General features: G+C 39.4%; 1 protein-coding gene across 1 annotated transcript; it reads left to right on the forward strand.

The window, feature by feature from the left end:
- Nucleotides 1-826: 826 nt before the first annotated feature.
- On the forward strand, nucleotides 827-10,427 carry kat2b (K(lysine) acetyltransferase 2B). Its single transcript, XM_031322986.2, has 18 exons — nucleotides 827-1,160; nucleotides 2,227-2,353; nucleotides 3,603-3,748; nucleotides 3,844-3,930; nucleotides 4,020-4,201; nucleotides 4,297-4,488; nucleotides 4,689-4,792; nucleotides 4,940-5,065; nucleotides 5,659-5,792; nucleotides 6,136-6,344; nucleotides 6,437-6,563; nucleotides 6,658-6,768; nucleotides 7,236-7,379; nucleotides 7,473-7,587; nucleotides 7,715-7,745; nucleotides 7,866-7,929; nucleotides 8,330-8,414; nucleotides 8,899-10,427. Exons 1-18 carry the CDS (start codon nucleotides 960-962, stop codon nucleotides 9,090-9,092), a joined length of 2,379 nt encoding a protein of 792 aa, XP_031178846.1. The 5' UTR covers nucleotides 827-959; the 3' UTR covers nucleotides 9,093-10,427.
- The last annotated feature ends 1,907 nt before the right edge of the window (nucleotides 10,428-12,334 follow it).

Genomic DNA, 12,334 nt, shown 5'->3' on the forward strand with positions numbered 1-12,334 from the left:
CCCAAACTTCCAGAAATACTGGTTGCAAAAGCTCCAGAGGAGTCAGACACAACACAAAACAGTTTAAACAACTGTCCGCCCCTCCGTAACATCTCAGTAACCTTGTGACGATATTGTAGGAACAGTGTAACAACTATCCGCTGGCACGATGGTGATACAAGAATAAATGAATTAACACATAATAAGGATGTAAATTGTATGATCACTTAATTGCAGCCGAAAACATTTAAATGCAAGCATTTTACAGTACTGTTATGTAATGATCGAATAAATACTGAAATAAATTTGATAATTTATTATTGTCATCTGTGTGTGTGTGTGTGTGTGTGTACCTCCCACAGGTTTGTTTTTTTTATGTTTGGTTATTATGGGTTATGACTTACAGTTTTACTCTCCTCCACCCCTACCTCTCAACTTGACATTGAATTAATAAAAAGCTTTTATTCTTTGGTCATCTCTGACCTTTAACCTGACTATTTTTCTGAAATAATTATCTGAATTTGATTAGATTCCACGTTTTCTTTCCTTCAGGGGTTTTAACAAAGCGTTCTTCTATAAACAAAATGTATAGATGGATTTTCAATGACAATTTTTAAATAGTCTATAAAATATTGGGTATTGGTATTAATTCCACTTATTCCTTTATTTTGCATGTTATTACCACGACTCATTAGTCACTGTGTGCTCCGATATGCCTCCAAAATGTTCTCATTATTATATTTAGCATTACATTTGACCTTGAAATTTTGCTACAGATGGTTGCATTTTGTGACCTCTCGTCTGAATTGTAGTGGATTTGGCCTATCCCATTTCTGTCCCCTAGCGGAGGAAAATGGGCCTACAGTGAGAAATTGAAAATAAGGATGAGCGCCATGTCTGATCATCCGCTTGTGGAATAGAGCGGACGGCAGAGCGAATATTTCCCGGGCCGGCGGTCCCGTCGGGGTTCCGTGTGAATCATGGCCGACAGCGCTGGGATTCAGCAAGGTTCGCCGGCCATCGGTGCATCGGGCCTGGTTCCGGCCGCTCCTGGAGCCGGGGGGACGGAGGGCTCCGGTGCCGCTGGAGGATCCGCACGTATCGCCGTGAAGAAGGCGCAACTCCGCTCTTCACCTCGGCCGAAGAAACTGGAAAAACTCGGAGTGTATTCATCCTGCAAAGTATGCAGATGGCTGACTTTTTAAACACAGCGGTTAAAGGGGTTTATTCTTAATGAATCGTATTTCTTGGGCTTCGTTGCAATAGTTTACAAAATGCAAGCGCAGCAAAGGAAGCCATTGCCGCACTTCATTTTTTTCATTTTGCATGCACGAAGCAAATATTGAAAGAACTATATTAATAATCTAGTTAATGCTGGCGTTATTGTTGCAGGACTTTTAAGCGGGGACCTTACAGCTGCACGCTGTCCACTGTATGTACAATGTTAATGTTTCTGTCTAGGTGGGGGGTCGGTGAACGTAAACATTGGCTTGGCGCTGGTACTTGGGAGTAGCTGGCTGTGTGCACAAGGGCTGCATCCCAGTGTGTGTATGCTCGTGCGCGGTCCACAGGCTTTCCACAGGAAATTATTCAGTGTCCCCGTGCCGTCTGTCAACGCACGGTGTTAAATTGAGTGGATTTTATTGGTTTTATGCAGTATATCATACGCAGAGAGGGACGGGGTCTTTGTTTTGACAGGGTGACAGCTGCTGGAGGGGCGGAGTTTGTTGTTGTTTCAAGGCGCATGCTCAGTGCGGCAGCTCCAGCTGACGCTGACAGGCCTCTTCACCGCACCTCCTGATACAGTACAGATTCAGTTATAACAAATCTCCATTAACATGAGCAGCATTGTCACGTTTTAAAATGTATGTATGCTGCTATGGCCCATTTACTCTATATTAAAATAATACAACATTACTAGGAAAATGGTTAGTGCCCATGCTGTTTACTTTTAACCACTGCTAAATAGCCGATGTAGTATGCAAATGACTGATAAAAACAACTCCACCTGTCAGTCATGAAGCACCTTAACCAACTTTACAAACAACAAATAATTTCAGAAAACAATTAATTTATGCTTGTTTCCTTAAAATATCACTAAAACCTGCATCAGTTTAAAGCTACTCACTATGACAGCTGAGTATAAATCATATGTTACCCTTAGATAAGGGTGGTTAATTTGATATAAGATGGGTTTACACTCATATGTATTCCTGCTTGTACTCATTTAAACTGTGTTTTTCCTAGGCTGAGGGAGCCTGTAAGTGTAATGGCTGGAAAAGTCAGAACCCCCCTCCTACACCCCCACGAACTGACCAGCAGTCCAGCACAGTAAACCTGCAGGAGCCTTGTCGGAGCTGCTCTCACACCTTGGGTATGTCATTAAGTCTAGGAAAAAAGCTACAGCTAATGATAATACTAAAGAGTACAGAGTATGGGATAAGTTCATTTAATTTTATACTTTTTATTAATCCTCAGTGGGGAAATTACAATTTATACTCTGTTGTTCTTACACACTGTTGTTATACACAGGCCTGAAATAACACACACGTGCTCAGGTCCTTTTACATGCACAAATGGAGCTCTGAGCGGTTGGGGGGGGTTCGGTGCCTTGCTCAAGACCACCTTGGCAGTGCCCAGGAGGTGAACTGGCATCTCTCCAGCTACCAGTCCACACTCTGTACTTCGGTCCGTACGGGGACTTAAATCAGCGACCCTACAGTTCCCTAACAAACACCCTACGGACTGAGCTACTGCCACTGTAGTCTTGCAGCATGGTGGCTCAATGGTTAGCGCTGTGGCCTCAATGCAAGAAGGTTCTGGGTTCGAATCCAGGTCGTTCCTGGCCTTTCTGTGTAGAGTTTGTATCTTCTCCCCATGTTTGCGTGGGTTTTCTCCGGGTGCTCCGGTTTCCCCCACCATCAAAAAACATGTACTAGGTTCTCCAGTCAGTGCCCTTGATCAAGGCACTGGCTCACATCTGGAGTTGTTGTTCCCCTGGTGCTGTAAATGGCTGCCCATTGCTCCCTTGAGGGATAAATGCAGAGAATGAATTTTGCTATGTGTATGTGACAATAAAGTACCTTTACCTTTGCCAGACCATCCTCCACATGCTGCGGAGGAGAAGGGTCTGGCTAGTCCACATAGCATTCCGGGATGGGAGAAAAACGTGTTCTGCTTTATTGGCATTTCTTCAAACCAATCACAATCGTCATGGGCAGCACTAAGCTCCACACGGAGCCACTGCAAAATAGCCTCGGGTAGGAACTTGTTTTGGTGGAACGTGTACGTGCAAAAGTTGTTTTAGTCACGCAAGAGAAAACTCAAATTGGACAGATAGTCTAGCTAGCTGTCTCAATTTACCATGCAGAGATCTGAGGAGCAGTGAACCATAGTCCTCATAAATCCACTGGAGTTTAGAATTCCAACACAAAGAAAGCGGAAGAAAACGGACATTGGCGAAATTTCCTGCGGCACCGGAGCAATCTCGGAAGTGGAATGTCGTGGATACTGACAAACTACTGCCACCCCAAATATACGATAGATAGATAGATAGATAGATAGATAGATAGATAGATAGATAGATAGATAGACCATTTTAAGGTTTATTCTTTTCTTCCTAGGTGATCATGTGACCCATCTAGAAAATGTTTCAGAGGAGGAAATGAACAGACTTCTTGGTATTGTCCTGGATGTGGAGTATCTCTACACATGTGTTCACAAAGAGGAGGATGCTGACACTAAACAGGTCTACTTTTCCCTCTTCAAAGTAAGCCTCCACTTTTACAATCAAAATACACAAACAGGATTTACAACTGGCATTGTGTACAAGTGAACATTCCCCTTTTTCTGCTTATTTTTCAGCTGTTGAGGAAATCTATCCTACAGATGGGTAAACCGACGTTAGAAGCACAGGAAAGTCCTCCGTTTGAAAAACCCAGCATCGAGCAGGTAATCAACTGCAATACAAAAGCAACACTATTCAACACAATTTCAGTGTTTCCACATTCCCATTTATCTATCTTCTCTTTTCTAAATAGGGGGTGAACAATTTTGTCCAGTACAAATTCAGCCACCTGCCGTCTAAGGAACGTCAAACCATTATGGAGCTGGCCAAGATGTTTCTCAACCAGATCAACTACTGGCAGCTGGAGACGCCCTCCCAGAGACGCCAAAGGGTTCCCAATGATGATGCAGCTGGATACAAAGCCAACTACACCAGGTAGCAGCACTATCAGATGTTCTGCTAGATATCCTGTTAAACATGCATCACACCTGTTTACTGTCATAGTTATTTCTGTGGTGTGCTCGTTATAGATGGCTCTGCTACTGCAATGTGCCTCAGTTCTGTGACAGTCTACCCCGGTACGAAACCACTCAGATCTTCGGCCGCACACTGTTGCGTTCGGTGTTCACTGTGATGAGAAAACAACTGCTGGAGCAGGCCAGACAGGAAAAGGACAAGCTGCCGCCTGAGAAACGCACACTCATTCTCACACACTTTCCCAAGTAAGAGATCACACACAAAGAAATATACCAGAAACTTAATTATATATTCAGACTAAACATATAATTAACCACACAGCAGAGACACTCATGCATGAACATTTTCAATATTAAACCACACAGTAACCACATATGCTTGCTTGACAACTTTTTTTTTAACGTTAAAGTTTAAAGTTGTGGTCGGTTTGTTTTCTTTGGCTCAGGTTCCTGTCTATGCTGGAGGAGGAGGTGTACAGTCATAGTTCTCCAATCTGGAGCCATGACTTCTTGGCAGGAGCCCCAGCAGGGCAGATACCTATCCATACAGGTAACACACACCCTCACAGTCTTAACAGAAACACACACCCTCAAAGACACACCCTTCAAGCTGGCTTCAGACAGAAATGTCTTTAAGAATATGATAATAAAAACATGTTCTCATAGTATTACTAATGTCCTCTCTGTTGCTCTGTAGTTATCAGTGCGCCTCCTGTGGCCAGGCCGTTGTACTACAGCACTAGTCCTGTGTCAGTGGACCCGTCCACCTGCGGCAGTGTCAGTCCTGCCAGGAAAACAGCTTCTGTACTGGAACCAAATCCAGGTATTACAGTTAAACCGGTAACTACCCATAAGGTTACCATGATTCCACATTACATCTCACAGTAAACAGTGAGCACTAAGGGAAAGTTAGCCTTGTGTTTTACATTTAAAACCATGTCTGTGTTATTGTGGCGTTTGCACCTGAGCCTCCCTAGCTAACATAGATTCATCGTCTCCATCTGAGTACTTATTTCTATCAATTGCTTTAAAGAAATGTTTTTTTAAAATGAAATGTCCCATAGGTACAGCTAACAAACTTACTCAAATACTCAAAATGTGAATGTTGGTCTTAAAGCTGTATCAAGAAATAGAAGTGAAAAACCCCTGGAACTGCTACTAACATAATGAAAGTATATCAGTTTTCCCATCATGCATATGCAACAATTGAAGATGAACCCATAGTAAGCTAACCTTAAATGCTGGGTAACTTCTTGTTTAGATTTGGATGTAATGAGAAAGATATGATAAAACTTGATTTATCCCGAGGCAAATTGCTGTGCAGCAGTTGCAATACAAAGTGGGAAGAGTGCAGATATTAAGAGTGCAAATGTAAAAGATAACAGTACCTTCCTCTGTGTCCATGCATTATCACAGTTGGAGAAAAGCGTAAACCTTCAGAACCTCTCCCCTATGAGGAAAACAAGAGACCCAGGGTGGTGGGCGACATCCCCATGGAGCTTATCAATGAAGTCATGGCAACCATCACCGACCCTGCCGCCATTCCAGAGGTAACCAGTTCCCTTTGGCTTTCAGTTAGAGTTGGGTATTGACATTTTTTGTTTGTGAAAGTCATATCAAGTTTATAGAGGAAAATAATGTTCTTCATTTCGCAAGAAATATAGAAACAAAGAAAAACATTTTAATATCTTACTCCTGTTAATGATCCAAGATAATTTCAGTAATAGTGATGTGCAGTAGTAAGGACTGGCGTGTAGTAATCTGTTCACACTTGATGATGACAGGGTCTATCAAGACTTCTGATAAGGACAGGGATGATAGGAACAAAGGTCATCATTATATAATGATATAACAGTAACAGTATCATTATTTGAAACCTTCCTTCCTGTGCAGACCAGTCTGCTGTCAGCTCACTCTGCACGCGATGAAGCTGCCCGTCTAGAGGAGCGCAGGGGGGTAATTGAATTCCACGTTATCGGTAACTCCCTAAACCAGAAGCCTAATAAGAGGATCTTGATGTGGCTCGTCGGCCTCCAGAATGTTTTCTCTCACCAGCTGCCCCGCATGCCTAAGGAGTACATCACGCGGCTGGTCTTTGATCCGTAAGTGCAACTGTACTTTATCATCACTCATCACGAGATGTAGCGGAGGCACATTCTGACTAAAATTCATCTCTCTTTTTTTTTTTTGACAGGAAGCACAAGACCCTGTCCCTAATCAAAGATGGCCGTGTGATCGGAGGGATTTGCTTTCGGATGTTTCCATCGCAGGGCTTTACGGAAATCGTCTTTTGTGCCGTCACCTCCAACGAACAGGTCAAGGTAATAGCACTTCCTGTTTCACAGCTTGGTGAATTCATGCTATCTGATTGGTCAGATTTGACCATTGCCTTTTTTTTTGGATGTGTGGCTTTAGGGTTATGGGACCCATTTAATGAACCACCTGAAGGAATATCACATAAAGCATGAAATCCTCAACTTCCTTACTTATGCTGATGAGTATGCCATCGGCTACTTCAAGAAACAGGTAACATGTTATGTCCATTAACGTGCATGGTACATGCTTATAATTCTATAGTTACTTTGGTCACACGATGTAATATTCTCTCACTTCCCCTTCTCTCCTGAACCTCTTCAGCATGTATACATAAAAACCTTTACATGATCTGCAAAAACAGAAGAACCATTTGATTTAATTTCACTTGTTTCCAGTGTTATTCAACTTGTTTTAATATATTGTTTTGAACTTTGCTATTTTTGATACTGCTGCAATCTGTCTTGTTTTACGCTACTAATCAACATTTCTACAAGTACAATTACTACCACTTGGCAGCTTTTGTACTGTTTTCACTTACTTTTACGTTTCATTTTTTTGGTGTTAAGGTGTCATAATGAAAATAAATACAAAATTTCATGTGTGATGTTTTTTAGTGGGCTCATTTTTGTAGTGGTATAAGTACAGCTGCAAGAAAACAGAAATCTCCTCCCTTTCAGGGTTTCTCAAAGGACATCAAGGTTCCCAAGGCCAAATATGTAGGCTACATCAAGGACTATGAAGGAGCCACACTCATGGGCTGTGAACTCAACCCCAGCATTCCGTACACAGAGTTTTCTGTCATTATCAAGAAGCAGAAGGAGGTGTGTTTTTTGCATTCAAATCAAGTTTAAATGCCTCCTTTTCTATTTTTGTCCCTGCACTCACTATCTGTTAATCTTATTCGTCTCCCTCAGATCATCAAGAAGCTGATAGAGAGGAAGCAGGCTCAGATCAGAAAAGTCTATCCGGGGCTTTCCTGTTTCAAGGAAGGAGTTAGGCAGATTCCCATTGAGAGCATTCCTGGCATACGTAGGTTACTTACAGTATTGACTTTACAGTATGCAGTATATCTTTCTTTTACATTATTTGTATTTAACATTTATGGGTGTATTTCGTATGACTTATGAGGTAAATTTTAGTTTCTTTATATCAACAGGTGAAACTGGCTGGAAGCCTGTGGGCAAAGGGTAAGTGTGACTCTACTGTACAAGATTTGAACTTAGCAGAATGCCTTTTCTATTGCTTCACACGATGACTTGGCTTATGTCAAACTTCATGTTGTTATCTGTTACTTATTGTACTTTTAGAAAGGAAATGAAGGACCCAGATCAACTGTACAGTACTCTGAAGACCATCCTCCAGCATGTGAAGGTGAGGGACAGACACTCACATACAGTGTTCCTCTAACACAGGGGTCTTCAACGTTTTTTAAGCCACGGACCCCTTAACTGAGAGAGACGGATCAGGGACCCCCTACTACATGTATTGTATAAAATTAACTTGCATATAAAACTGGGCCTGCAATAACGTGTGGGCATCCTAAAGCCTTTTTACATACCTTTTTAGTACATAGAATACTAAGCCAATAATATGTTGGATTCATGTTAAGACATTTTCATTTTTGACAAAACTTTCAAAACATTATACAAATTATTATACATTATACCATGATTTGGCGGCCCCCTTAAGGGTCCCGGACCCACTGTTGAAGATCTCTGCTCTAATACATACACAAACTTTATTCTTACCAGACTGTTTTTTTATGTCTTAGAGTCATCCAAACGGCTGGCCTTTCATGGAGCCAGTGAAGAAAACAGAGGCACCTGGCTACTACCAAGTCATTCGCTTCCCCATGGGTATGTATACTGTATCTGACAAGGGAGCAGAGGATTTAATAGGCAGACCTAATTATTTACAATAATGAATGATAAAAAATACTAATGAGGAGTAAGGCATTGCAGAAGAGGTTCAAGGACACATCAGCAGGACAGAGGCCTGCTGGGTTTGAGGCTTTTTTTCTGGCTGAAGGTTGGTCTCCATGAGAGGAATTGCTAAACCTTTCTACAGTATTTGTGTACCATGCTCCAATTTTTTAAGTCCATTCAAAAATAGTTTGCACTTGTATTTTGGATTTGAAGATTTAGCAGCTACAGTGCATCGCATTTAGCACATTCCAGTTGCGCTTACTCATAGTTGCTACCCAAGTGCCAGTCGTATCAAATGAAGAATGAAGTGTGCATAAAGAGAGGAGCTCTGGGTTTGGTAGTGTATATATACAACCGACAGTCAAAAATTCAAAAGCAGTGTAAATTATAGACTTCACGTTTTTTCTCCTCACAGACCTTAAGACAATGAGCGAGCGCCTGAAGAGCAGGTACTACACAACACGCAAGTTGTTCATGGCTGACATGCAGCGTATCTTCACCAACTGTCGTGAATACAACCCTCCAGAGAGCGAGTACTACAAGTGTGCCAACTTACTGGAGAAATTCTTCTACACTAAGATCAAAGAAGCAGGCCTCATCGAGAAGTAAAAGAGAGGAAGAAGAAGTTTCTCAACACCTTAACAAAAGATGAGACTCGCACTATAAATGGTTAAGGTTAGGTCATGGGAAATGCAGAAGACAGCTACAGTATATGCATGGAGAAGTTAAGAATAGGACTACTGATACTGGAGCGATTAGGTTTCTGAAACCCATATCTTAAAAGGTGGAAACGGGTCTCACATCAGCACTCTTTTTATGTTTGATGCATGCTGGCCCAGATCCTGAATCAGTAGCTTAGACTGATATAAACACTGAAAGATAGGCCACAAGGGAAGGCCTCATTGAAGGCCTGTGAGACTGTTGCTAACATTAAGCAAAAGAAGCATTGTGTCTTCATATTTCATCACATATCCCAAAGTCCCATGGAAAAACAGGACAGTGGAAGGTGTAATAGTGATACTTATTAAACAGGGCTGAAACCTTCCGTTATTATTTGTGTGTTAGACGTTGAAAGGCGACACAGAATGACAGCTGATTGGAGATTCACCATACACCTTACTTTGTCTCTCTCCCTCGCTTCTCTCCTTTCTTTTCATACTTTCATCCCCTGCCTTTTTTAATGTCTGCCTAATTCCTCTCAGTTGACTCAGGTAGAGTTGTCAGGAGCAGTAACCACATCTACATTGTTTTAAGTCATTACACAAGTGCTACGTGTGAGGAATGTGACTGAGAGTTCAGGTTTTCCTGTCTACTTTACTTTATTCCTGTGAGCAAAGTTTGTCTATGATGAGTTCATCCTGCCAAAAGAGGAATACAAACTTTAAATTTGTACAGATTTGAATTATTTTAAAGCACTTATTTCCACTGTATATTTTAAATGTGTATATAGCATATATTTTCTGTTTCAGAACAAAAAAAGAATCTCTTTTTTCCCTATTAGCCGCATAGGGCAGTTTGACTATCGAAATGCACTTTTATTTTTCCAAGTATTAGTTAATAACAGCATCTTCTTTTCTTCAGAATTTGTTTTAGGTATAAATTATCACTGTTGACTAAGGACTAATTCAATTATCTAAAGTTTATTCTTATTTATGTTCTGTAATTTAAAAGAATTATGCTTAAGACAAGGTCTTAATTTATTCTTTTTTTTTTGTCCTGCAGATGGAGATTGATAACTTTATACTTTGGAGATAAATGAAAAGATCGTGCAATACTATGTAGTTTTGCTGTTTTGTAAAAAGGTGTTTGTACTTTTCAAACTTTAGGAAAAAAATACATTTTGTAATATGTCTGGAAAAAATATTTCATGCTCTTTGTACAACTGGTTTTAATTACATAGTATTAGCCTATTTTATAGACTGAATAAAACAGAAGTGAGGCTAATTTAGTGTCTGTAGTTTTTTTAACTCGAGGATGTCAAAGGTTTTCCTAGCCCTCACATGATGCATTGTTTTCACTTTCAAACATGACATGACACAGCTCTTTATTAGCCTTTCAGGTCAGATAAGGGCTAGAAATTGTAATAGTATATTCTACCATAAAACATGTCCTAGTATAGTGTGCCATCAAAAAGGTCATAAAAAGTCATAGTATAGTATGTCATAAAAAAGTCATACTATAGTAAAGAGTCATTGTGTAATAAATTTCTTTTAAATGTATTTTTTTATAAAGAAAATTTAAAAGTCATCGTATAATATGCTATGAAAATGTCATAATATACTATGTTGTAAAAAAAATCATTATGTCATAATAAAATATGTCATAAAAAGTCATAGTATATAGTATGTCATAAAAAGTCATAGTATAGTACGTCATTGTATAGTATGTCATTTAAAAAGTCAGTATACTATGTCATAAAAAGTCATAGTATAGTATGTTATATAAAAAGTCATAGTATAGTATGTCATACAAAGTCATACAGTAGTATAGTACCGGTATGTGATAAAAAGTCATACTATAGTATGTCATAAAAACTCATAATATAGTATGTTGAAAAAAGTGATAAAAAAGTAATAGTCTGGTATGTTGAAAAAAGTCATAGTATGGTATGTCATACTAAGTCATACAGTAGTATAGTATGTCAAAAAAGTCATAGTATAGCATGTCAAAAAAAACATTTAAAAGTCATAGTATGGTATGTCAAAAAATAATAAAAAAGTCATAGTATGTATGTTGAAAAAAGTCATAGTATGGTAAATAGCAAAAAAGTGATTACGAAGTCATGGTATACAAAAAACATTCAAAACTCATAGTATGGTAAGTCAAAAAAAGTGATAAAAAAAAGTCTTGGTATTGTATGTAAAAAAAACAATATCATGAAAAGGGCTAGCCCCGACTGGGAATTGAACTCGGGTCAGAATCTGCAGTGACTACTTGCTGGTTGCTTGTTAGAGCAGTGCTAACCAATTTTTTTTTTTTTATATAGTAAAGTATATTTAAATAAGTCATAGTATAGTATGTCGAAAAAAGTGATAGAAAAGTCAGTATCTATGTTGAAAAAAATTATAGTATAGTATGTGGAAAAAAAGTGATAACAAAGTCATAGGACTGGGAATGGAACGTGGGTCAGAGTCTGCAGTGCATACTGTCCTGTTGCAGTAGTGCTAATCACCAAGCCACTGTGCCACCAAAGAACATATGTTGAAAACAGTAATAGCATAGTATGTCGAAAAACCATTAAAAAGTCATAGTATAGTATGTTGAAAAAAGTGATAAAAAGCCAAAGTATGTCGAAAAAAATAATAAAAAAGTAAAAGCACCCGTCCCCCCTGAAATCCACTGGGCTAGATTGCTGTCAATCTGACAAATTTGATTTCCATTGGATCACAGTAGGCTACTGTCACTTTCCTGCCTGTTTTGCCAATCGCTGCCTTTCCATTTGGTAAATGGATATATACTTTAAACACACATTGTATGGCAACCGTGTACTTTGTTGAAATTTTGAGGCCAGTTTAGAAGTAGAAACATTTTTTTGTTGAAGTTTGAGGCAAGTTTATTGTAAGTGTATAGGACTTTATTTTTATATGGTTCTGTGAAAAAAAATCTTCCCAGTCCTTGTCGCATGACCACTTAATGTCTCCATGATGACTATCCAATTTTTTGCCTTAAGAGCTCATAGAAAATGTGTATTGTATTTGTTGAAAATAAAAACAAGTGAAATTAATAATGAATGAGATGTGTTTTATTAAGTAAAATTACATTGTGTTGTTCTATCCTATCCAATATTTTCTATATTTCTAAGCAGATTTCCAATGCTGTATTCTGATAACATCCCCTGGGCCACCCCTGAC

This window comes from Sander lucioperca, chromosome 16 (assembly GCF_008315115.2).
Source record: "Sander lucioperca isolate FBNREF2018 chromosome 16, SLUC_FBN_1.2, whole genome shotgun sequence".
Taxonomy (NCBI): domain Eukaryota; kingdom Metazoa; phylum Chordata; class Actinopteri; order Perciformes; family Percidae; genus Sander; species Sander lucioperca.